Source organism: Salvelinus fontinalis, chromosome 42, assembly GCF_029448725.1.
Source record: "Salvelinus fontinalis isolate EN_2023a chromosome 42, ASM2944872v1, whole genome shotgun sequence".
Taxonomy (NCBI): Eukaryota; Metazoa; Chordata; class Actinopteri; order Salmoniformes; family Salmonidae; genus Salvelinus; species Salvelinus fontinalis.
Genome location: NC_074706.1, coordinates 7269182 through 7296186, shown reverse-complemented (window position 1 = coordinate 7296186; position 27005 = coordinate 7269182). Strand labels below are relative to the sequence as shown.

Sequence of the window (27005 nt, the reverse complement as noted above, 5' to 3'; positions counted from 1 at the left end):
TTGAAAGCAATCATGAATAACATTCGATGTTGTTGTTTTGTAATATTGTGTGTAAAATAGTAAATAGTCATGTGTAAACTATGGCTGCTGTAGCTTACACATGAGGCTGATCTGGACAGCAACTCGACGAGCAACGTCTAATAAATGACAACAAATTGGATACATATTACAGGATCGTGCTGTAATATGTCAATGAAACAGAGAGCGAGAGAGAGAGATGGGGGGGATGCTCATGAAGTAATGATGTTCCACATCAGTGCTTGTCTAATTTAGCGTGGCTCTGCTGGAACATTTATAGGAGCGAGTGGAATAATGCGCTGTCAGTCACCGGTGCCGCGCGCGTCTTGGGCGGGCTCTCTCTATGCCCGGGTCTCCAAGACTGCTGAGATGTCTGTGAATGTGTCAAGAATCTGTACAGTTGCCGAGCGCTACACCACATTACTGGTATTCCTACTTTAGAGTCGTATTTTAAGAATTTACTATGCTCTCTTGTTGGTGTCGTTGCTAGGTCGGCAAAACCTGTCCAGTTATGAGTAGTGAAGTCGATTAGTATTATGTGGGATTCCGAAACTGTTATGCGTTTGCGTTTACCGTGCGCCACGAGCCTGCCGCGTGTTGGATTGTGTCGACATCAGTTGGAGCACTGTCCACGGTGCTGAAAATCAAGAGTCTTACCCTAAGTGGCGAACAGAGGCAGTTGAGGCGTTCCCGGGTATATGTATATGCAACTCAAATCTTGAGATGACGCGGAAAAGGCTGCACTCTGTAGCTGTATGGGGATTCTTCGCGTGGGAAATAGCTGTGTTGCTAAGGTAAGGGAGTTCGGCAGCAGCCAACATTACGCGGCTTGTTTTACTCACACTGATTGTTGAAGTTCCCGAACTAATTGATTAATCTTAGGTGCTTTGAGTGCGCCAATGATTTGAGTGGTTCGCAAATAGGCTATTTGACCCTAAAACACTGGAAGCGTTCAATACGGAGTGGATTTTCCTCTCAAATTTTGGGATTTGGCTACAGGCACATAGATAGAAGAATCATATCAAGTACAAAAGCCTATAAGAGAGTCATCTATGCATGATGTTTTATCTCGACAAACATACATGTGGTGATCCTTCCGCGAGGGATTTTGGCCATTGCCCAACGAATCAGTCAGAAACGGTACGATCATGATGCACGCGCCGTTTAGTATTCCCGATAAGTGAATTCAATTTCTGTCTGTATTAAATGTAGACGCTGTAAACTGTCTGCGTATTTCTCAAATCCCCGTTTCCCAGGAATTCGATCGGCATGCTCAGTGTGCTGATCTGATCCTGACGAGGATTTCTCTTCTCTCTCAGTAACAGGTGCCGTTATCGAGAAATCTCATGGAATAGATTTCTGGGCCGAGATCCTAAGAAAAAGCCGCTTGAATTATCCAAATTAATTGTATATTTGCATGCCATCCGAATGAGCAGAATTATATATATATATATATGTAACACCTTATATGATTGACAGTTATTAACGATTAAACACTATGGGCTATTGGATGTGAAAGTGAAGGTATTTGTAGATCAAGTTGTAACATAAGCTTTCTCACATAGATGCAATCTTTATAGTGCAATTATGGTCCCAGCCAGCCATTGTAATTTGTTATGTAATACAACATGCTGGAGAGGCTGGTGTGTTCGATTTGGTCAAATATTAAGGCTGTAATATGAAAGCTTCTCTCTCGCTCTCTCTCTCTCTTTCTCTCTCAGATACACACACGTGTCCAAGAAACATGATATGAAACATTGATAGATACAACAAAAGCCTTTTTCATGTTGATACAACTCAAGCACATGCCCAAGTCTACTTACTATCTAGAGAGCAGGTTACACATGATCACCTACACATGTCTGATCCACATATGTTTGCTCAAGCCATGTTCAGTGTTTAGAAGTCAGTTTAGTTCATGTGTAACAAGTTTGACAGTCTACCCACGTCATAGGGCCATGTTAATTGACATTATGTCAGGCTTGACAAACAGCTATGCTACAGAGCAAACCGTCGGGACCACTCATCTCTACAAAACACACGGCATGTTGTAATATCTTATTCTTTGTAAGCGGGCTGGACTCCCCTTTCAATAGCTACTCTCTCTCTCTCTCTCTCTCTAAGGATACCTCTAGCCCGCCCAATTCAATACTCTCTTCCCACTTCAATACTCTCTCCGGCTCTCATTCCTTCCCTGAGTCCTTCTCAACTAACTCCACAGAGGTAATGCAATTGCTGAAAAGTCTAATCCCACTCGAGCCGTGCATCACCGCCACCAACACAAGTCTTCTCATTCAAAGGCCCCGTACATGCACCGTCGATCATCCTCCATTATTTAACGACGCAACGTATTATTCTGGTGTGATGTGTCTGTGATAGTAATGGTCCTCCGCTGGCATCCCCCTGTATTGAATTATTGATATCATGGCTGTGTCCCGAATGGCACCGTGGGCGGTCAAAAGTGGTACACTATTTAGGCAGACCATGCCTGTTGCCATGTCCCTGACTGGCACACATTGCAATGTGTATTGGTTTAGTGTCAGCTCAGAGTCCAAGGAGACTGGAGAGTTTTCTATAGGGTTTATCTATGGGCTGAGTCCCTATTCCTTACATTGTGCACTACTTTTGGGCCCTGGTCAAAAGTAGTGCACTATGTAGGGAATAGGGTGCCATTTGGGACTGAATTATATGTGTAATTAGAATCCCGAGGATATATAGATCAGATGCGTATTCTTGGTTGCGGGGTCTAGGCTTTAAACACTGTTCTCCCTCATCTTCATTACTCTGGGCCTGCATAGCAGCCAGTCCATGTTGGAGCACTTTACTTTCCCCTGTGGGTTTGTCACTTCACTTGAAGTGATCTTGGCGAAAGGGACTCTTTGCACACTGTGTAGGGCAAGCTATGTACTTGCAAATGAAACATTTATGGGAAAGTCTGTCTATGTTTTGCTGGCCAGATAGATCTACGTCAAGGGAGACATTTCACTTGGGTACCTAGCCCACTGTTTGCAAAGCTTGCACTGTGCCGGGCATTGTGGTCCGCGAGGGGTGCTAGCTTTTCTCTAGAGCCCTTGTCCTGTACTGTGGCATTGTGGTCCGCGAGGGGTGCTAGCTTTCCTCTAGAGCCCTTGTCCTGTACTGTGGCATTGTAGTCCGCGAGGGGTGCTAGCTTTCCTCTAGAGCCCTTGTCCTGTACTGTGGCATTGTGGTCCGCGAGGGGTGCTAGCTTTTCTCTAGAGCCCTTGTCCTGTACTGTGGCATTGTGGTCCGCGAGGGGTGCTAGCTTTCCTCTAGAGCCCTTGTCCTGTACTGTGGCAACGTGGAGCAACATGAGCAAACAGTCAGAAACCATTGAAGCGGCATCAGACAGGGTTGTAGAGTTGGTGGCAAGTGGAAAGGTGAAGAGGGTAGGGGTAAGCCCTGGTAGGCACCATTTTAGAGGTAGTATTCCACTATAAAGCTGTCTGTCATACCAGGGCTGGGAGAAGAGAGAGAGGTGACCTGGCGGGCAGCACTGGCAGGAGAAGTAGTGGATTCCGTTTTTAGCACTCAAATAAAATAAAATTGTATTTGTCACATGCACCAAATACAACAGGTGTGGACCTTACTGTGAAATGCTTACTTACAAGCACTTAACCAACAATGCAGTTTTGAGAAAATAGAGTTAAAGAAAATATATACTAAATAAACTAAAGTAAAACATTTAAGTAACACAATAAAATAACAACGAGGCTATATACATTCTTGTACTTCTGCGGGTTTCCTGACAACTCGACAAGACTCGACAAGAAAGGGATGTTTGAATAGCATCTCACATATCATTCTGCTCTGCTGGAAGTTCGCCTTGTAAGACTTTTGTCCTGCTTCTCAAAGTTTAATGACCTCCATTTGGGCTCTTATAGGATCTGTTTTTTGAATCCATGTCATTGCTGGACTGCTTACAAAATGGCAGTCTGAGGGAGAGGATGTTACAGGCAGACTGGAGTTTTGGGAGGGGGATTTTTAGAAAGCAGAGCTTTTAATATTTCACTGTAGATTTCATGCTTGGACTCATTCGTGTCCCCCTGCGGACGTTTAGGCAGGCAGTCACTATATTTTGGGGAGTAACTCATGTACACCAGGGTTTCCCAAACCTCTCCTGGAGTCAGCCTACTCCCAGCCAGTTCCACTTATTTCATTTATTCCACAACTGGAACCTGATTCAACTAATCAAGGGCTACCAGTGCTGAAACACTTCAAATAAGTATAGCTACATGGCTGTGTGTTCCCGAGGTTTGGGGAACACTGATAAACACTAACTGATAGGCTTTTTCAGCCCAGCCTAGTGAGTCATTAACTTAGAACAAAGAGTCTAAATCACTGATAAACGCAAACAGCTAGGCTTCTTCAGCCCAGCCTCGTGAGTCATTAACATAGAACAAAGAGTCTAAATCACTGATAAACGCAAACAGCTAGGCTTCTTCAGCCCAGCCTCGTGAGTCATTAACATAGAACAAAGAGTCTAAATCACTGATAAACGCAAACAGCTAGGCTTCTTCAGCCCAGCCTCGTGAGTCATTAACATAGAACAAAGAGTCTAAATCACTGATAAACGCAAACAGCTAGGATTCTTCAGCCCAGCCTCGTGAGTCATTAACATAGAACAAAGAGTCTAAATCACTGATAAACGCAAACAGCTAGGCTTCTTCAGCCCAGCCTCGTGAGTCATTAACATAGAACAAAGAGTCTAAATCTCCAAATCGTCTGTCGGACAATCTGACATGAATGTCACCAGAACCCATGTGGTGTTTGCATCTACTGTGTGTCTATCCGCCCTCACTGTGACACACACACACACACACACACACACACACACACACACACACACACACACACACACACACACACACACACACACACACACACACACACACACACACACACACACACACACACACACACACACACACACTTGTTTGTATCCTCCAATCCATCCCCCTGGGTTTAGTTTAACATGCGCTGTTTTACGTGCACTGCTGTTCTGTACGTGCCTGCCCTGTGGGGATTACTAAATGATCTTTGGGGTAAACAGCGAGTGTTCCCATGCCCCACCGGGCGTTACCGTGCCAACCAGCGGGCGGCACAAGCAGGCGGGCTACACCACGCAGAGAGAGCACACTGGAGGAAACCTATTTATACTGTCATATATGGCAATGATGATATGCTCGTTCATCCTAAACGATTTATAGTTCAACACCTAGTCATATTTATACATGTGTCCAATGCAGGAATCAAACATCGTAGGGAGAGCACACTGGAGGGAGCCTGTTCAATCTGTAATCTGATAATATCATATAATATGGTCGTTTAGCAGACGTTTTTACGCTAAAGTGATTAGCAGTTGAACATGTAATTATGTTTAGTGTCCCATGCAGGAAATCAAACCAAATCCCAGCTTTGGTATTGCAAACGAACACCATGCTCAGCCAAATATACTGAGGTCACCAAGAAGCACCTTCTTGACTGCTGTCACTCGACTTCATCTCTCTCCTTTTACTATTCAGCACAGACCGTTAAGGTCCTGTGTCGAGAGGGAGACGTGCTGCTGTTAGTGGTGAGGGTGTTCTCTCTCTGTCTCCGTCTCTCGCTCTTCCGTAACTCTCAGCATTCAGGGCGTTATAGTGATCTTCATTTCAGTGACTTTAAAGTTTATTTTATTTATCAGATCTGCTAGGTTGATGATATTGAACATATGGATGGATGGATGGATGGATGGATGGATGGATAGATGGATGGATGGATGGATAGATGGATGATGGACGGATGAACTGGCTGACTGTGGTATTATCTGCTTTATTTGATGTGGAGGTGGTTATTGTTTATCTAACGTCTTCATAGATTGAGGACTCACAACAAACCAGGACTGATGATTTTAGCAACAAAAACAGTGTAATATATCAATCCCTCCCACTCCTCTGTGTCTCATTGTTTGTTTGAGAGGACATTTCCCATCCTCCAGCTGATAAGAACATCATGTATTGGAGGAGCTCTTCTAACAGAGCTTTGACCAATGGTAATACTGTACATGTGTTGTTGGCTGGAAGATACCTTTAACCATTTCACTCCTATTTGGTGTAAAATTCTAAGTGTAAATGCCAGAGCAACCCTTGGGGACTCTGGAATTGGTGTCAATTATCTGGAATCTTTTAAGCTACGTTTACACAGGCAGCACAGTTCTGGCCTTTTCTTCACTCATTGCTGACCAGCTAGCAAGTGTGTTCACTGATATTTTCAACCTCTCCCTGACCCAGTCTGTAATACCTGCATGTTTCAAGCAGACCACCATAGACCCTGTGCCCAAGAACGCCAAGGTAACCTGTCTAAATGAATATCGCCCCGTAGGACTCACATCTGTAGCCATGAAATGCTTTAAACGGCTGGTCATGGCTCACATTAACGCCACTATCCTAGAAACCCTAGACCCACTCCAATTTGCATACCACCCCAACAGATCCACAGACAATCTCTATTGCACTCCACACAGCCCTCGCCCACCTAGACAAAATTAACCTATGTGAGAAGGCTGTTCATTGACTACAGCCCACCGTTCAATCACTAAGCTAAGGACCCTGGGACTAAACACCTCCCTCTACAACTGGATCCTGGACTTCCTGACGGGCCGCCCCCCAGGTGCTGAGAGTAGGCAAACACCTCCGCCATGCTGACCCTCAACACGAAGGCCCGCCGAGCTCCCTGCCGTCCTTCACCTCTATACCAGGTGGTGTCAGAAGGAGGCCCTAAAAATTGTCAAAGACTCCAGCCACCCAAGTCATAGACTTTTCTCTCTGCAACCGCACTGCAAGTGGTACCGAAGCACCAAGTCTGTAACCAACAGAACCCTGAACAGCTTCTACCCCTAAGCCATAAGACTGCTAAATAGTTAATAGTTAACCAAATAGCTACCTGGACTAACTTTTTTGACTCATCATATACACTGCTGATACTGCTTATTATCTATCCTGTTGCCTAGTCACTTTACCCCTACCTAAATGTACATATCTATCTCAATTATCTTGTACCCCTACACATCAACTTGGTACTGGTACCCTGTGTTTATAGCCAAGTTATCGTTACTCATTGTGGATTTATTCCTTGTGTTATTATTTGTTCTATTATGTTCTACATTTTTCTCTCTGCGTTGTTAGGACGGGCCCGTAAATAAGCATTTCACTGTTAGTCTACACCTGTTGTTTATGAAGCATGTGTTAAATAAAATGTGATTTGATTAAATTTGATCTTTTTGACCAATCCGATCAGCTCTGAAAAAGATCTGATGTGGAAAGATCGGAAGTGATTGGTCAAAAGACCAATAAGTGGAAAAAATATCAGAATTGGGCCGTCTCTGTAAAAACAGCCTTAGTTTATTAGCATACATCCCAAATGGCAACCTTTTCACTTATAGTGAACTACTTTTGATCAGAGCCCTATGTTAAAAGTAGTTCACTATATAGCAAATAGGGTGTCATTTGGGACGTAGACTTTTTCCTCTAGTGTATGTACAGGCGTGTATCAATCCAATGTGGAGGAATACAAGATGTGACAATAAAAGCTGGATGTTGTGATAGGCAATCTATGTTTTGGGGAAAAGTGGTGAGCACTAAGGATTGAAATTGGTTTTGAATGGTGTGCGCTCGTGTGTGTCTGAGTTGGTCATGTGGGTGCCTGCGGTCTCTCTGGCCCCTGCACTTTATTGGTTGTCATGAATGTGGCCACACTGGCTTGCTGACTCATATAACCCTGGTTGTGTCTTCCACACACCAACACACACACACACACACACACACACACACACACACACACACACACACACACACACACACACACACACACACACACACACACACACACACACACACACACACACACACACACTCACACAGTGACTCAACCCTCTGTATCAGGGCGATGGAGTGAGTGGCTTGTGACGAGGTGCTGCACAGGCCTGACAGGGTCTTCAGTAAGCAATAAGGCATGAGAACCTGGGGATTATCATATGATAACTCCCAAGGGGAAGCCTTTAGATGAGAGTTACAGCCCTTAGAAGGGAGTTATCACACGATCATTTCTGGGTTCGAGGGCCTTATTGCTTTTATAAAATGGTTGTCAACATATAAAAAAAGATGAACAACATGTTTTCATAAATGTTGTTATATTGAGTAAATTTGTAAATTAATCTTTCCACCATACAAAATAGTCCGGCCAACAGTCAGTCATTAGTTCTGAAATTGTGAAGTTGCTAGCCAAATGGGCTGGTTGTTCATTCTATCCATTCTATTTGCAGTGGGTAGCTATGCTAAACAAATCACTGGCATGCAGCTATAGAAGGGTTAGCTGACAATGTCACAAAACTGATGCGTGTGCTTCAATGGGGCAGAAGGCCGTGTGTTGTTGTGATTCTGGATGGCCAGATAACGAGCGACGATGACAAGAAGCTTCAATGGGGCAGAAGGCCGTGTGTTGTTGTGATTCTGGATGGCCAGATAACGAGCGACGATGACAAGAAGCTTCAATGGGGCAGAAGGCCGTGTGTTGTTGTGATTCTGGATGGCCAGATAACGAGCGACGATGACAAGAAGCTTCAATGGGGCAGAAGGCCGTGTGTTGTTGTGATTCTGGATGGCCAGATAACGAGCGACGATGACAAGAAGCTTCAATGGGGCAGAAGGCCGTGTGTTGTTGTGATTCTGGATGGCCAGATAACGAGCGACGATGACAAGAAGCTTCAATGGGGCAGAAGGCCGTGTGTTGTTGTGATTCTGGATGGCCAGATAACGAGCGACGATGACAAGAAGCTGCAATGTGTGGAGTCGTAGGTGGTTTGTTTCAGCTAGTTTTATATTTTTCTTGTTACCATGACTTGTTTTGACAGATGTCACATCTATGCTAATATGCCAAAATTTCGCTAGCTAGCTAACCAACAACTGTAACGATGTATTTTGAGAGACAACAAGTGCTCATTGTGCAAATGTATTTATGTTTTCAATAAACATCGGAGACTAAATATAGTTTACAATTTTTCAATTTTTAATGTCACGTGCACAAGTACAGTGGAATACCTTTCTTGCTCCAAACCCACAACAATGCAGTAATCAATATTAATGTAGCACTACAAATAACAAGGTCGAACAAAAACAAAAAATATATAAATAAGGACACGAGAAAGTAAGAAGCTATATACAGGGTCAGTTCCAATACCATATTTACAATGTGCAGGGATACTAGAGCGATAGAGGTAGATACTGACTAGGCATCAGGATATATGTGTGTGTGTGTGTGTGTGTGTGTGTGTGTGTGTGTGTGTGTGTGTGTGTGTGTGTGTGTGTGTGTGTGTGTGTGTGTGTGTGTGTGTAAAGTCAGTATGAATGTGTGAGCATGTTACGTGTGTGTTGGAGTGTCAGTGAGTGTGTAGAGTCATGTGTGTGTGCAGACGGTTCGGCTTAGATTGTTTTATTTGATTTATACATTTTTGCATTGTCTATGCAAAAATGTATAAATCAAATAAAACAATCTAAGCCGAACCGTCTGTTTTTCCCCATAGTTGCGCACGCGTCGGTTTTGTTGCTAAACAACCGCGCTATCTATGCATGCTAGCTACTTCTCCTTTGCTAGCTAGCGCTAGCCCACTAACTCACACCAAGCAGCTGAAATGACAGCCAACTATGTGCACTTTCATTTGTTTTACCTTCGTTTATATTGCCAATTTTTTGGATATATCCATTAATGATCCTGATCAATGAATTGGCGTGTATCAGAGAAGCTGTCAGTCTCGTCACGTTCATATGCATGGCACAGTGGAGATCACAAAAAACTGCAACATTGTTCCTGAGGTCAGAGGCAGACAGCAAGGTTTAGACAAATCCCAACTGCTGCAAAGCAAATGCTAGCCTGGTAGCATGGTGAAATATTGTCTAGACGCTTTTTTCCACGGGAGATTAAGCTTATAAATTGACTGCCGGGGCTGTGGGAAAGTGGAAGCGCATTGATCAATCAAATGGAACCGTTAACAGGCATTAACCTGATAATTTGGGGATTGTAGTGCTATAACTCCCTGCTATCAACCAATCGGCTTCCAGGATCCAAACAACCCGTTTTAAGATATGTCATAGCAGCTCACATGGTCACTGTGCTCTGACATGGAGGTCCAGGAGATACGCTCTGGAAGATAGATATCTGCCTGCTAGAACTACCAACCATGTCCCAGGAGATACGCTCTGGAAAATAGATATCTGCCTGCTAGAGCTACCAACCATGTCCCATGAGATACGCTCTGGAAGATAGATATCTGCCTGCTAGAACTACCAACCACGTCCCAGGAGGTATGCTCTGGAAGATAGATATCTGCCTGCTAGAACTACCAACCACGTCCCAGGAGATACGCTCTGGAAGATAGATATCTGCCTGCTAGAACTACCAACCACGTCCCAGGAGATACGCTCGGGAAGATAGATATCTGCCTGCTAGAACTACCAACCACGTCCCAGGAGGTATGCTCTGGAAGATAGATATCTGCCTGCTAGAACTACCAACCACGTCCCAGGAGGTATGCTCTGGAAGATAGATATCTGCCTGCTAGAACTACCAATCATGTCCCAGGAGGTAAGCTCTGGAAGATAGATATTTGCCTGCTAGAACTACCAACACTCACAACGCCTCTTCTAAAGCATTGTGATAAAGCTTTAAGGAGGTTTGAAGATGTGGTTATGATCGAAGCTCTGGTAGATATCCGCCTGCTGCCATAGAACTAACAACACTTTCAACACAGTCTGGCTGGTGTCCCAGTGGACGTTCTAGTCTAAAGCACTGGTATGCAGTGCTTTGAGATACATGTGACTGTGATGTAAGGGTCTGAAGAGGAAAAAGAGCAACTGTCTGCTTGATGGCTCGTTTCACTGACTTGGCCTGTGTTAACATGAGCTGGTTTACAACAGGCACTATGGATTTTTGCCTTGCATATCTACACCAGCTAGCTACTGTACATTCCCTTGAGCCTGCCTGTCTGAGTCAATTGGACATTTCCCTCTTCCTACTTGAGCTTTAACTCTGAGATATACAGATAGCTAAGTAACTATACATCTGCATGGTACTTGATGTATGAGTGGAATGACAGTATAAACGTCTTCTCATCCCCCCTACAGGATGCTAGGGCAGATGTGAGACCACATCTGTGCCCTCTCTCTCCAGATAGGGCGACTCACTGGCTGCTCGCTGGAGCGGAATGTGCAGGGCAAGGGGCATGAGGCGGGCGTCTACCCTACCCGCCGGGGCACAGATAACTCCTCATTTATAGTCTTGGTCTATTCCCTATATTGTGCACTTCTTTTGACCAGGGTCCAGTCATAGTTCCTCTGCTCCATTATACTGTAACTATACTCCCAGGTGTGCTTTGGGACAATTCTATAACGTATTTTTATGTCTCCCCGCTAACTAATAGTTTCTATGCTCCAGCAGCGGCTCTGCCATTCTACCTCTACTTGAATGTGTGCTTTGGGACAATTCCATTATGTTTTTCAGTGTCTGATTTGCCCTGCTTAGGGACATATCCATTATGTTTTACCATTGACTACATTAGCACATAGAAGCCGGAGACTTGACGCCGCTGGTTCTCTGACTCTCAGTAAGAAGTGTTGAGTTATAGATGACGTTTGCGGGACGCGTCGCTCGTTGCCCCAACGCTCTTTTCTGTCTTGAAGTTATTTTCGCTCTCTTCCTCCCCTCTCTCTCTGTATGGGCACTCTGCCCCCCCCCCCCCCTCTCTCTGTCTCTCTCTTCCCTCTCTCTCCCTGTCTCTCCCTTTCTCTGTCTTTTCGCTTGGTGAAAATCTTCAGAGCTGCCTCTGGAAATTAGAGGCAAAGCAGAAGCAGCTAGCTGGCCTAGTAAGCTGCTTAAAACTCTGTTTATTTAAGTTATCTCAGAGCTATGGAGGATCTGGAGCAGAAACATTCAGGCCTGATTTCACTGCATGGCAACACTAGCTTAATGCTAATGCTATGCATGCACACACGGACACACACACACACAATACATATACATATATATATAAATATACACACACAGTGCATTCGGAAAGTTTTCAGATCCCTTGACTTTTTCCACTTTTTGTTACTCTACAGCCGTATTCTAAAATTGAAATGAAATCTACACACAATACCCCATAATGACAAAGCAAAGACAGGTTTTCAGATTTTTTTGATTTTATTTTGTAAATAAAAAAAGAAATACCATATTTACATAATTATTCAAACCCTTTTCTATGAGACTCAAAATTGAGCTCAAGTGCATCCTGTTTCCATTGATCATCCTTGAGATGTTTCTACGACTTGATTGGAGTCCACCTGTGGTACATTCAATTGATTGGACATGATTTGGAAAGGCACACACCTGTCTATATAAAGTCCCACAGTTGACAGTGCATGTCACAGCAAAAACCAAGCCATGAGGTCGAAAAAATTGCCGTAGAGCCCAGAGACAGGATTGTTTTGAGACTCAGACCTGGGGAAGGGTACCGAAAAATGTCTGCAGCATTGAAGGTCCCCAAGAACACAGTAGCCTCCATCATTCTTAAATGGAAGAAGTTTGGAACCACCAAGACTCTTCCTAGAGCTAGCCACCTGGCCAAACAGCAATCGGGGGAGAAGGGCCTTGGTCAGGGTCACGTCTGGAAAAAACCTGGCACCATCTCTACGGTGAAGCATGGTGGTGGCAGCAGAGACTAGTTAGGATCGAGGAAAAGATGAACGGAGCAAAGTACAGACAGATCCTTGATGAAAACCTGCTTCAGAGTGCTCAGGACATCAGGCTGGGGCAAAGGTTCACCTTCCAACAGGACAACGACCCTAAGCACACAGCCAAGAAAATGCAGGATTGGCTTTGGGACAAGTCTCTGAATGTTCTTGAGAGCCCCAGCCAGAGCCAAGACTTGAACCCAATCGAACTTCTCTGGAGAGACCTGAAAATAGCTGTGTAGCGAAGCTCCCCATCCAACCTGACAGAGCTTGAGAGGAGGATCTGCAGAGAAGAATGGGAGAAACTCCCCAAACACAGGTGTTCCAAGCTTGTAGCGTCATACCCAAGAAGACTCAAGGCTGTAATCACTGCCAAAGGTGGTTCAACAAAGTACTGAGTAAATAGTCTGAAGACTTATGTAAAGGTGATATTTCAGTTTCTAAAAACCTGTTTTTGGTTTGTCATTATTCCATTTTAGAATAAGGCTGTAAAACGTAACAAAATATTGAAAAAGTCAAGGGGTCTGAATACTTTTCCGAATGCGCTGTGTGTGTATATATATATATGAATCCTCTTATCTTAAGAACATGTTTATTGCATGAAATAGTTTTTTCTTCTTGAATTATGATGAAACACTATTTTAATGAAATAAATATTATGTTCTTAAGATAACAGGATTCATGATGGTTTTGACATAAAGAGGTTAGTAACGCCTTAGCTCATTTAAACCCAACTCACCCGTGTAGAATGTGGAGACAAATACAGGAACAATGTTAGTATTAAGTCGAAGAAAGCCCCTCTTTTGACAGAGGACATGTTTTCCTGTTGACAGTGATTCAACCCCTCTGTGTTCTGTAGGTAACCAAGTGGTAGAGTGTATAGCCCAGTGTTCAGTGGCCTACTGAGTTGACTGAGTGAGCACATCAACAGTGAGTCAGGGTCAGGCATGGCTGCACTGAACACACACACATACACATACATACATACATACACACACACACACACACACACACACACACACACACTGGGCTTTGTCATATGGCACACTGCCAAAACATTCCCAAGCAGACCTTTATTTCACCCTTTAGCTTTTAGAAACAGAGTGAACTGGACACTGAATCAGTTATCCTGACAGCTTGTTATATGAACCCTACAAAGATACTAGAAAACAATGGAAACTAACCCAACCTGGGTAGTTTTTCTTCTTTACTTTACTTCTATACAGCTGTATGACCCGAGGAGGCAGGGTCAGTGAGCAAGCAAGCAAAAGGGCCAGACGGTTAGCCCAAAATAATCCTGTCGTGCCACTCCGCAGCCATCTCTTTACCCATGGCTGTGCCTGTGACTTTTTGAGCGAATCCCAAACAGCTGGGCTGCAGCCTGTCGCGTTCTCTTGTGAGGCAGGCCAGTCCGGTGTCACCCCCCTTGAGTTGTCATCCCCTTCGTGCGTAACCCTCCGTGACACGCAGGGGTGACACGGGGCAAGGGGGAATGATGCAAGGTCAAGAGGTCATCGGGCACCGCTGGCCATGCTGGCATGTTGCCTGAGGGGTTGGCGGGTCGGCCCAGTGTCAGCCTAGTGTCGACTCAGCGTGTGTGTACATCTTATTGTATGTGTGTCTTTGTGCGTGCGTGTGTGTGTGTGTGTGACAGGCACGACCCTCATTGTAATGTCTTTGTGGGAACAAGAGTACAAACTGACACTCCGGAGAGGAGAACACGTCGCAGAAGATGAGAAATGCCAGCGAAGGCCCGCTGTTTTGTCACTAGTCATTGTAATCAGACGAGGGAGAGGCCTGGCTGGAGCTAAGGGAAAGAGAAGGCAGTATTTTACGACGACAATAAGACGTCACATACTATTTGTCTCTCAGACTGAATATCTCTTTGGCTTGCTGTTCATATCATATCATCACAGCAAGCTTTTTTTTCAGCATTTAAGAAGTCTTAGATATATAGAAACAATTATCACATAATCCCAAATCTTTTTCCCGCCATAATATGTATTATACCCCGCTGGAGCAGATCTGAATGGCTTCTTCTTCTGTGGTTGAGGCGGCAGTCAAACTGGCGTTATATTGGAATGGTGAATCGCGCTGTGCATTTGACAGGCACTGAAAACAAGGCGGGTAAAGCCCGAGAGGAGTTTAGTGTGAGCCTGCTTCATATGCAGGGGGATGAGAAGGAAGCAAGGATCTGGAGGGAGGCTTTAAATATACCTGGTAACAATTAGACTTCACAAGGAATCATTTTTTGACTGTGTATCACTAGGCTAGAGAGACTAGAGCATCGCTATGGCAATAAGACTAGGGGGTGGTTTGTATTTTTGTGGCTTTATGTTTATTAAAGAAATGAATCAATAGCTGTGAGTCATTTCTGAGACAAACTGCTCATCTTGTGGGTTGACTCTGAAAATAAATAAACTCACAGAGAGAGATATTGATGCGAAAGTTTTCCATGCACACATGAAGTTGACTCAAGTCATTATTGTGAGTTTTTGTCAACATAAATACATTCTACTGCAGTTTTTGCTCTTTGGGGTCCTCGAGCTACGCAGTGATGTTTTTTATGTTTCAATATGAACTTAATGTTACTGTAGAGACTAGTAGGAATGAAAAATAACTTCTTCACAACTTAGTTGGTATGTGATAGATATATTTTCGTAACGACCCCTTGAAAATACACCATTTGCAAATCATTTGGCATAAGCTACACAAAAAGTCATGCTAGCCCTAATAAATGTATTGTAACTACACTATTATAAGTCATCATGGTCTAGCACCTGTTGTAATGAGCTCAAAACCACTCAAAAGCACACAGCTGAAGTCAATTCCCCCCTCTAGGGTGGGAACAAAGACAGAGATGAAAGACCTTAAATCGCTACCAGCCCACATGGGAGAAATACTATAGTATACTGTGGTATAAATACTATAGTATTCACTGTAGTGGTTTTGCCGACTTTACTGTAGTATTCACTGTAATCTTTTTGTAGACTTTACTGTAGTATACTGAATTACGTTTACTGCAGTTGAAATATTGTAGGAGAAACACTGTAGTATATACTATAGTAATTACTGTAGTGTTTTATTATCTTTGACACAGAAGTGGGGGCTTTCTCTACTGGACAAATACACATTTTCCATAGCTTGTTGTTAGGTAGGTCTGGGGTCTGAACCATAGACATTAAAACCAGATGGCGCCGATGGAGATGGCCACCGTTTTACGATCCCGTTATTTGTAACTTATTTTGTACATAATGTTTTCACCACCGTGTCATCTGACTGAATAGAGCTTCTTGATATCAGGGCAGCGATTACTCACCCCGTACTGGAGGAATTTTTCTTCAACGAGTCGGATGGGAAGGTTTTACTCCAGACACCTGACAAGGCCTGCATCCCCATCATTCGCAGGAGGAAAAGACGGAGGTATCGTGGACGACGGTCCGGGTGCCTTGTAAGGATCCGTAACCTAGAGGGTAATCTGCCTATACCATCGCTCCTATTAGCCAACTTACAATCAATCGATAATAACGGGACATTAAAAACTGTAATATATTGTGTTTCACCGAGTCGTGGCTGAACAACGACATGATTAACATACAGCTGGCTAGAAGGATAGGATAGAAGAGCTGCCTCTGGTAATACAAGGGGTGGCGGCCTATGCATATTTGTAAACAACAGCTGGTGCACAAAATCTAAGGAAGTCTCGAGGTTTTGCTCGCCTGAGGTAGAGTATCTCATCATAAGCTGTAGACCACACTATTTACAAAGAGAGTTTACATCAAAATCTTTCGTAGCTGTCTATATACCACCACAGACCGATGCTGGCACTAAGACCGCACTCAATGAGCTGTATACGGCCATAAGTAAACAGGCAGCGCTCCTAGTGGCTGGGGACTTGAATGCAGGGAAACTAAAATCAGTTTTACCTAATTTCTTTCAGCATGTCACATGTGCCACGAGAGGGGAAAAAAACTCCAGGTCACCTTTACTCCACACACAAAGACACGCCCTCCATAATTATATCCTCCTGATTCCTGCTTACAAGCAAAAACTAAAGCAGGAAGCACCAGTGACTCGGTCAATAAGAAAGTGGTCAGATGAAGCAGATCCTAAGCTACAGGACTGTTTTGCTAGCACAGTCTGGAACATGTTCCGGGATTCTTCTGATGGCATTGAGGAGTACACTACATCAGTCACTGGCTTCATCAATAAGTGCATCGATGATGTCGTCCCCACAGTAACCGTATATACTGTACTTACCCCAACCAGAAGCCATGGATTACAGGCAACATTCGCACTGAGCTAAAGGGTAGAGATGCCGCTTTCAAGGAGCGGGACTCTAACCTGGAAGCCTATAAGAGATCTCGCTATGCCCTCCGACTAACCATCAAACAGGCAAAGCATCAATACAGGACTAAGATTGAATCGTACTACACCAGCTCTGACGCTCGTCGGATGCGGCAGGGATTGTAGACTATTACAGACTACAAAGGGAAGCACAGCCACGAGCTGCCCAGTGACACGAACCTACCAGACAACCTAAATTACATCTATGCTCGTTTCGAGGCAAGTAACACTGAAACATGCATGAGAGCACCAGCCGTTCCGGATGACTGTGTGATCACGCTCTCCGTAGCAGATGTGAAAAAGACCTTTAAACAGGTCAACATTCACAAGGCCGCAGGGCCAGACGGATTACCAAGACGTGTACTCCGAGCATGCGCTGACCAACTGGCAAGTGTCTTCACTGACATTTTCAACCTGTCCCTGAAATACCAACATGTTTCAAGCAGATCACCATAGTCCTTGTGCCGAAGAACACTAAGTTAACCTGCCTAATGACTACCGACCCGTAGCACTCACGTCTGTAACCATGAAGTGCTTTGAAAGGCTGGTCATTGCTCACATCAACACCATTATCCCAGAAACCCTAGACCCACTCCAATTTGCATACCGCCCCAAAAGATCCACAGATGACGCAATCTCTATTGCACTCCACACTAATGTTTCCCACCTGGACAAAAGGAACACCTACGTGAGAATGCTATTCATTGACTACAGCTCAGCGTTCAACACCATAGTGCCCTCAAAGCTCATCACTAAGCTAAGGACCCTGGGACTAAACACCTCCATCTGCAACTGGATCCTGGACCGTCCCCAGGTGGTAAGGGTAAGTAACAACACATCCGCCACGCTGATCCTCAACACGGGGGCCCCTCAGGGGTTTGTGCTCAGTCGCCTCCTGTACTCCCTGTTCACTCATGACTGCATGGCCAGGCACGACTCCAACACCATCATCAAGTTTTCCGATGACACAACAGCGGTAGGCCTGATCACCGACAATGATGAGCCAGCCTATAGGGAGGAGGTCAGAGACCTGGTCGTGTGGTGAACAACCTCTCCCTCAACATGATCAAGACAAAGGAGATGATTGTGGACTACAGGAAAAGGAGGACTGAGAACACCCCCATTCTCATCAACAGGGCTGTATTGAAACAGGTTGAGAGCTTCAAGTTCCTTGGTGTCCACATCACCAACAAACTATCATGGTCCAAATACACTAAGACAGTCGTGAAGAGGGCACAACAAAACCTATTCCCCCTCAGAAGACTCAAAAGATTTGGCATGGGTCCTCAGATCCTCAAAAGGTTCTACAGCTGCACAAACGAGAGCATCCTAACTGGTTGCATCACTGCCTGGTATGGCAACTGCTCGGCTTCCAACCACAAGGCACTACAGAGGGTAGTGCATACGGCCAAGTACATCACTGAGGCCAAGCTTCCTGCCATCCAGGACCTCTACACCAGGCGGTGTCAGCGGAAGGCCCTAAAAATAGACTCCAGCCACCCAAGTCATAGACTGTTCTCTCTGCTACCGTATGGCAAGCGATACTGGAGCGCCAAGTCAAGGTCCAAAAGGCTTCTTAACAGCTTCCCAAGCCATAAGACTCCTGAACAGCTACCTACATGTACATATTACCTCAATTACCTCAACTAACCACATTGACTCTGTACCGGTACCCTCTGTATATAGCCTCCACATTGACTCTGTACCGGTACCCCCTGTATATATCCTCCACATTGACTCTGTACCAGTACCCCCTGTATATAGCCTCCACATTGACTCTGTACCGGTACCCCCCTGTATATAACCTCCACATTGACTCTGTACCGGTACCCCCTGTATATAGCCTCCACATTGACTCTGTACCGGTACCCCCTGTATATAGCCTCCACATTGACTCTGTACCAGTACCCCCTGTATATAGCCTCCACATTGACTCTGTACCGGTACCCACTGTATATAGCCTCCACATTGACTCTGTACCGGTACCCCCTGTGTATAGCCTCCACATTGACTCTGTACCGGTACCCCCTGTATATAGCCTCCACATTGACTCTGTACCGGTACCCCCCTGTATATAGCCTCCACATTGACTCTGTACCGGTACCCCCTGTATATAGCCTCCACATTGACTCTGTACCGGTACCCCCCTGTATATAGCCTCCACATTGACTCTGTACCGGTACCCCCTGTATATAGCCTCCACATTGACTCTGTACCGGTACCCCCTGTATATAGCCTCCACATTGACTCTGTACCAGTACCCCCTGTATATAGCCTCCACATTGAGTCTGTACCGGTACCCACTGTATATAGCCTCCACATTGACTCTGTACCGGTACCCCCTGAGTATAGCCTCCACATTGACTCTGTACCGGTACCCCCTGTATATAGCCTCCACATTGACTCTGTACCGGTACCCCCCTGTATATAGCCTCCACATTGACTCTGTACCGGTACCCCCTGTATATAGCCTCCACATTGACTCTGTACCGGTACCCCCCTGTATATAGCCTCCACATTGACTCTGTACCGGTACCCCCTGTATATAGCCTCCACATTGACTCTGTACCGGTACCCCCTATATATAGCCTCCACATTGACTCTGTACCGGTACCCCCTGTATATAGCCTCCACATTGACTCTGTACCGGTACCCCCTGTATATAGCCTCCACATTGACTCTGTACCGGTACCCCCTGTATATAGCCTCCACATTGACTCTGTACCAGTACCCCCTGTATATAGCCTCCACATTGACTCTGTACCGGTACCCCCCTGTATATAGCCTCCACATTGACTCTGTACCGGTACCCCCTGTATATAGCCTCCACATTGACTCTGTACCGGTACCCCCTGTATATAGCCTCCACATTGACTCTGTACCAGTACCCCCTGTATATAGCCTCCACATTGACTCTGTACCGGTACCCCCCTGTATATAGCCTCCACATTGACTCTGTACCGGTACCCCCTGTATATAGCCTCCACATTGACTCTGTACCGGTACCCCCTGTATATAGCCTCCACATTGACTCTGTACCAGTACCCCCTGTATATAGCCTCCACATTGACTCTGTACCGGTACCCCCTGTATATAGCCTCCACATTGACTCTGTACCGGTACCCCCTGTATATAGCCTCCACATTGACTCTGTACCGGTACCCCCTGTATATAGCCTCCACATTGACTCTGTACCGGTACCCCCTGTATATAGCCTCCACATTGACTCTGTACCGGTACCCCCCTGTATATAGCCTCCACATTGACTCTGTACCGGTACCCCCTGTATATAGCCTCCACATTGACTCTGTACCGGTACCCCCTGTATATAGCCTCCACATTGACTCTGTACCAGTACCCCCTGTATATAGCCTCCACATTGACTCTGTACCGGTACCCCCTGTATATAGCCTCCACATTGACTCTGTACCGGTACCCCCTGTATATAGCCTCCACATTGACTCTGTACCGGTACCCCCTGTATATAGCCTCCACATTGACTCTGTACCGGTACCCCCCTGTATATAGCCTCCACATTGACTCTGTACCGGTACCCCCTGTATATAGCCTCCACATTGACTCTGTACCGGTACCCCCCTGTATATAGCCTCCACATTGACTCTGTACCGGTACCCCCTGTATATAGCCTCCACATTGACTCTGTACCGGTACCCCCTGTATATAGCCTCCACATTGACTCTGTACCAGTACCCCCTGTATATAGCCTCCACATTGACTCTGTACCGGTACCCCCTGTATATAGCCTCCACATTGACTCTGTACCGGTACCCCCTGTATATAGCCTCCACATTGACTCTGTACCGGTACCCCCTGTATATAGCCTCCACATTGACTCTGTACCGGTACCCCCCTGTATATAGCCTCCACATTGACTCTGTACCGGTACCCCCTGTATATAGCCTCCACATTGACTCTGTACCGGTACCCCCTGTATATAGCCTCCACATTGACTCTGTACCGGTACCCCCCTGTATATAGCCTCCACATTGACTCTCTACCGGTACCCCCTGTATATAGCCTCCACATTGACTCTGTACCGGTACCCCCTGTATATAGCCTCCACATTGACTCTGTACCGGTACCCCCTGTATATAGCCTCCACATTGACTCTCTACCGGTACCCCCTGTATATAGCCTCCACATTGACTCTCTACCGGTACCCCCTGTATATAGCCTCCACATTGACTCTGTACCGGTACCCCCTGTATATAGCCTCCACATTGACTCTCTACCGGTACCCCCTGTATATAGCCTCCACATTGACTCTGTACCGGTACCCCTTGTATATAGCCTCCACATTGACTCTGTACCGGTACCCCCCTGTATATAGCCTCCACATTGTCTCTTTACCGGTACCCCCTATATATAGCCTCCACATTGACTCTGTACCGGTACCCCCCTGTATATAGCCTCCACATTGTCTCTGTACCGGTACCCCCCTGTATATAGCCTCCACATTGTCTCTGTACCGGTACCCCCTGTATATAGCCTCCACATTGTCTCTTTACCGGTACCCCCTATATATAGCCTCCACATTGACTCTGTACCGGTACCCCCCTGTATATAGCCTCCACATTGTCTCTGTACCGGTACCCCCTGTATATAGCCTCCACATTGACTCTGTACCGGTACCCCCCTGTATATAGCCTCCACATTGACTCTGTACTGGTACCCCCCTGTATATAGCCTCCACATTGACTCTGTACTGGTACCCCCTGTATATAGCCTCCACATTGACTCTGTACCGGTACCCCCCTGTATATAGCCTCCACATTGACTCTGTACCGGTACCCCCCTGTATATAGCCTCCACATTGACTCTGTACTGGTACCCCCTGTATATAGCCTCCACATTGACTCTGTACCGGTACCCCCCTGTATATAGCCTCCACATTGACTCTGTACCGGTACCCCCCTGTATATAGCCTCCACATTGACTCTGTACCGGTACCCCCCTGTATATAGCCTCCACATTGACTCTGTACTGGTACCCCCTGTATATAGCCTCCACATTGACTCTGTACCGGTACCCCCCTGTATATAGCCTCCACATTGACTCTGTACTGGTACCCCCTGTATATAGCCTCCACATTGACTCTGTACCGGTACCCCCCTGTATATAGCCTCCACATTGACTCTGTACCGGTACCCCCCTGTATATAGCCTCCACATTGACTCTGTACCGGTACCCCCCTGTATATAGCCTCCACACATTGACTCTGTACCGGTACCCCCCTGTATATAGCCTCCACATTGACTCTGTACCGGTACCCCCCTGTATATAGCCTCCACATTGACTCTGTACTGGTACCCCCTGTATATAGCCTCCACATTGACTCTGTACCGGTACCCCCTGTATATAGCCTCCACATTGACTCTGTACCGGTACCCCCTGTATATAGCCTCCACATTGACTCTGTACTGGTACCCCCTGTATATAGCCTCGCTTGTTATTTTACTGCTGCTGTTTAATTATTATTATTATATTTTTTTCTTCTTAAAGCATGGTTGGTTAAGGGCTTGTAAGTAAGCATTTCACTGTAAGGTCTACACGGCGCGTATGACATATATAAACATTTGATTTGAATTAGTGATAGCGCTGAAGTCATCCATGTATTCATATGGAAAACTCCTGATGGCACATTAAGTATTTAAATTTGAAGCGTTCCATATTGTTGAATGGGGCTGAATGGCACCAAAGTGGCTATAACTAGCAAAGGATCATGGTCGATGTAGTCGTTTTCATCCAGCCTGAGGTACACGTGCAAAGAGCGTGCATGAGGGCCCGTGTGACGACAAATGTAGTAGTCAGAATGGATCACTATTTAATTAAATATCTTGACTTGTAGCAAACTTCAAAATAAATCAAACTTTAAAATAATCGAACTTGATCAAAATAAACAATATTGTTTGGCCGTTCTGGCTATGGTAATTTACACATGTTTTCTAGGGCAGACCCGGGCTTTTGGCCCTGCTAGGTTGCTACACAGTAGCCGACCAGCAGAGCTCGTGACTTCACACTCCAGACCGTATACTGGGGGCCTGGTCTGAATGGATAGTTCAGAGCTTCTGCTATTTTCTATAACCTGTAGGGAACACAATATATGTAGGTTTCTCTCTCATGTGTGGCACACATTGAGATATAGGGGAGGGGATGGGTAGGGTATATGCTAGTTAAATACTGTAGTATTTACTATAGTTAAAAAACATTCATGTTTTTGGTGACATAACTGTAGTATTTACTACAGTGTTTTTTTGGTGGGTAATACTGTAGTATTTACCATAGTATTCTACAGTATACTAGAATATGCTATAGTAAGTACTACACATGATCGAGGGATACTACATTGTGCAGTATAGTATTCTACAGTATACTAGTAGTACTGTAGTATTCTATAGTAAACTGTAGTATTTTTTCATGTAGGAGGTTAGACATACACTGCCTTTTATTACCTGCCGTCTTTTATTACCTGCAGTGTTCTGAAGAGGCCAGATAAGAGAGGTACTACAGCAGAGACAGCATGTAACACATGTCCCCTTCACTCTCTTTCTCACTATGAAAGATCTTTCTGACATCAGACATCATGGACATTTCACTCGAATTTACTCGATACAGTACATCTGAAGAGCTTCTCTCTCTCTCTTTCTCTACCTCTCTGCCTCTCTATCGCTCTCTCACCACCAAACAGCCTAACGGAATACTTGTGACAGTACCAAGGCAATGGACTCTAGTCTATATTTGTCTTCAGCCCTGGTACGATTAGATCTGTGTTTTCTGCCTCAGATGGTTGATGTGAGTCTAACATGCTGTAGAAGAGGATATTAAATTGTCAGAGATATGATGGCAGTGAGTCGTGCTCTATATCGATGTCCCAGGGAGCCCATCAGTCCTGGCTGGTGGATTGATCGCTAGACTGGCTGAGGTTGGTATTGATGTTGTGGAGCCCCAGTCAGACACACACACACACACACACACACACACACACACACACACACACACACACACACACACACACACACACACACACACACACACACACACACACACACACACACACACACACACACACACACACACACACACACACACACACACAGTCTATTGTGCAGACAGATATATTTCAGACAGATATGGAAGCATTAAGTAAATGGATTAAATGAAGTGTGTGTGAGAGGTTGGGAGGGCTTGCGTGACTATGTTTGAGTGTGTGCCCGACTGGTTTTGAAACCGGGGTGTCTGTGAGCCACACTATGTGAGCCTGTTGAGCTATAGCCAGGGAATTCAATGGGGAAGTCTTCAGGTCTCAGTGGGGAAGTCTTCAGGTCTCAGCCAAGTCTGCATGACTCGAAGGAATCACTTATGTTACATGTGCATTTGTGAAGATATATTGCAGAGTTGGAGGCTCTCAGAGTGTGTGAAGATGTATTGTAGAGTTGGAGGCTCACAGGGTGTGTGAAGATGTATTGCAGAGTTGGAGGCTCTCAGGGTGTGTGAAGATGTATTGCAGAGTTGGAGGCTCTCAGGGTGTGTGAAGATGTATTGCAGAGTTGGAGGCTCTCAGGGTCTGTGAAGATGAATTGCAGAGTTGGAGGCTCTCAGGGTGTGTGAAGATGTATTGCTGAGTCGGAGGCTCTCAGGGTGTGTGAAGATGTACTGTAGAGTTGGAGGCTCACAGGGTGTGTGAAGATGTATTGCAGAGTTGGAGGCTCTCAGGGTGTGTGAAGATGTATTGCAGAGTCGGAGGCTCTCAGGGTGTGTGAAGATGTATTGCAGAGTTGGAGGCTCTCAGGGTGTGTGAAGATGTATTGCAGAGTTGGAGGCTCTCAGGGTGTGTGAAGATGTACTGTAGAGTTGGAGGCTCACAGGGTGTGTGAAGCCCTTTGTTTTGGAATCAATGCTAAATTCAAGATGTTGAGCTGAGAGATTTAAAAAGCAAGAGCAGTCTTGTGTGTGGAAAAAAGCAACCAAGCGGAGTAGAGGGATGCATCTGGATTTGCCCTATAGGCAATGCCAATATCAGGGTTGGAATTTCCTCATGAAGTCGAGAATTTACTTTGAATTAAATATGAATTTCAACTATCTTTAAGTCATGAAATTGGAAATGATTTGTAACTAGACAGTTTGGACTGTTTGAATTGAAATTGAAAAAACGTTACATCTTTGGAATTGAATTGAATTGGGAATTCAATATTTGTACATTTCCCAGTTAATGTAATTAATGCATTGGAATCGGAATTTATGAAATTGTTGGGGAAAATCTAATAAATTGGGAATTTAATTCTTGGAATTTCGCTAACATTGAAATTGAGAGGAATTGAATTATCTGAATTCAATGACTGGCCTGGAATATGAATTAATGAAATGTAATTTACAGAGAAAGGGAATTTATTTAGATTTGAATTTGTGTAATTAACCCTTGTGTAGTTAACCCTTGTGTAGTGCCTTCCAGACGATATAAGATATTGGGCATTGTTAGTGCTACTCTCATGTGTGAACATAATATACAGCTATTGACATTCCATCAGACACAGACAAAGACCCAGACAATAAACAGGAAATGGGAGAATGTATTGCTGTGTGAAGCCCATATTGCATATTACTTATGCATGCAATACAACCTCAGTTATAACCTATCTGTGTGGAGGGAATGGCTTTTCTATTTGGTGTTGACGGTGTGTGTGTGTGTGTGTGTGTGTGTGTGTGTGTGTGTGTGTGTGTGTGTGTGTGTGTGTGTGTGTGTGTGTGTGTGTGTGTGTGTGTGTGTGTGTGTGTGTGTGTGTGTGTGTGTGTGTGTGTGTGTGTGTGTGTGTGCCTAACGCTGACAGCCCACTTACCGTCAACAGTGACAGGTGATTTTAAAACGTCTTGAGTTAGCTACCGCTACATGTATTTTGTGGTTGTGAGCAATTTATGGTCCCCCATTACCAAACTGTCAGCTTAGTGAATTCTGCTCCGTTATCTAGGTGAAATGAGATCTGTTACTGAAGAGATGATGTCAGTGGTCGAAGTAGACGCTGAGGAGAGAACAGAGGGTTGTTGCTGAGGGTTGATGCTATTCCAGGTCCATATTTCCTAATCCCTCTACCATTGTTTTTTGGTTACTCGATGGTTTCACTCATAAGCCTGGCACCCTGTACTTTTCTTGTAGTATGTGTACTTGAGAGTGATATCTCTTTCTAAACGACATCCTGCAGAGTGTGGATACTGTGTATTTAGTCACTATTGGTATGTACACAGCCAAACCCCAACAATGTCATTAGACGGACAGATCAGCTGTTGACTGACGGGGACTGTCTCTCACCTTTGATCTGGAAGCTGCTTTCTGGGTGCTGGACAGTAGACGTGGGTGGTGTATTTGGGTATACTCAATGTACTTGGCATGACACACCACCTACAGTGCCTTCAGAATTTATTCAACACCCCTTGACTTTTTCCACATTTTGTTGTGTTACATTCTGAATTTAAAATGGTTTAAATGGAGACTTTTTGTCACTGGCCTACACACAATACTCCATAATGTCAAAGTGAAATGATGCTTTACATTTTTTTTTTACAAATTAGTTAGGAATGAAAAGCTGAAACGTCTTGAGTCAATAAGTAATCAACCTCTTTGTTATGGCATGGCTATTAAGTTCAGGAGTAAAAATGTGCTTAACAATTCACATAATAAGTTGCATGGACTCACTCTGTGTGCAATAATAGTGTTTAACATGATTTTTTGATTGACTACCTCATCGCTGTACACCACACATACAATTATCTGTATGATCCCTCAGTCGAGTAGAGAATTTCAAACACAGATTCAACCACAAAGACATGCCAGTTTTCGAATGGCTCGTAAAGAAGGGCAGATATTGG

The 27005-nt window shown here is 44.9% G+C and overlaps 1 protein-coding gene across 2 annotated transcripts in view; it reads left to right on the top strand.

The window, feature by feature from the left end:
• Positions 1–290: 290 nt before the first annotated feature.
• The window catches only part of LOC129840966 (glycine receptor subunit alpha-3-like), a 116103-nt gene continuing 89388 nt past the window's right edge, over positions 291–27005 (top strand). The window contains exon 1 of one of the 2 annotated variants that reach the window (XM_055909038.1): positions 291–444. In XM_055909038.1, coding sequence (XP_055765013.1) covers positions 398–444 — 47 coding nt within the window. In that variant the 5' untranslated portion in view covers positions 291–397. Of the gene's footprint in view, positions 813–27005 lie in introns of both variants that reach the window. The other variant, XM_055909037.1, reaches the window with a different exon arrangement.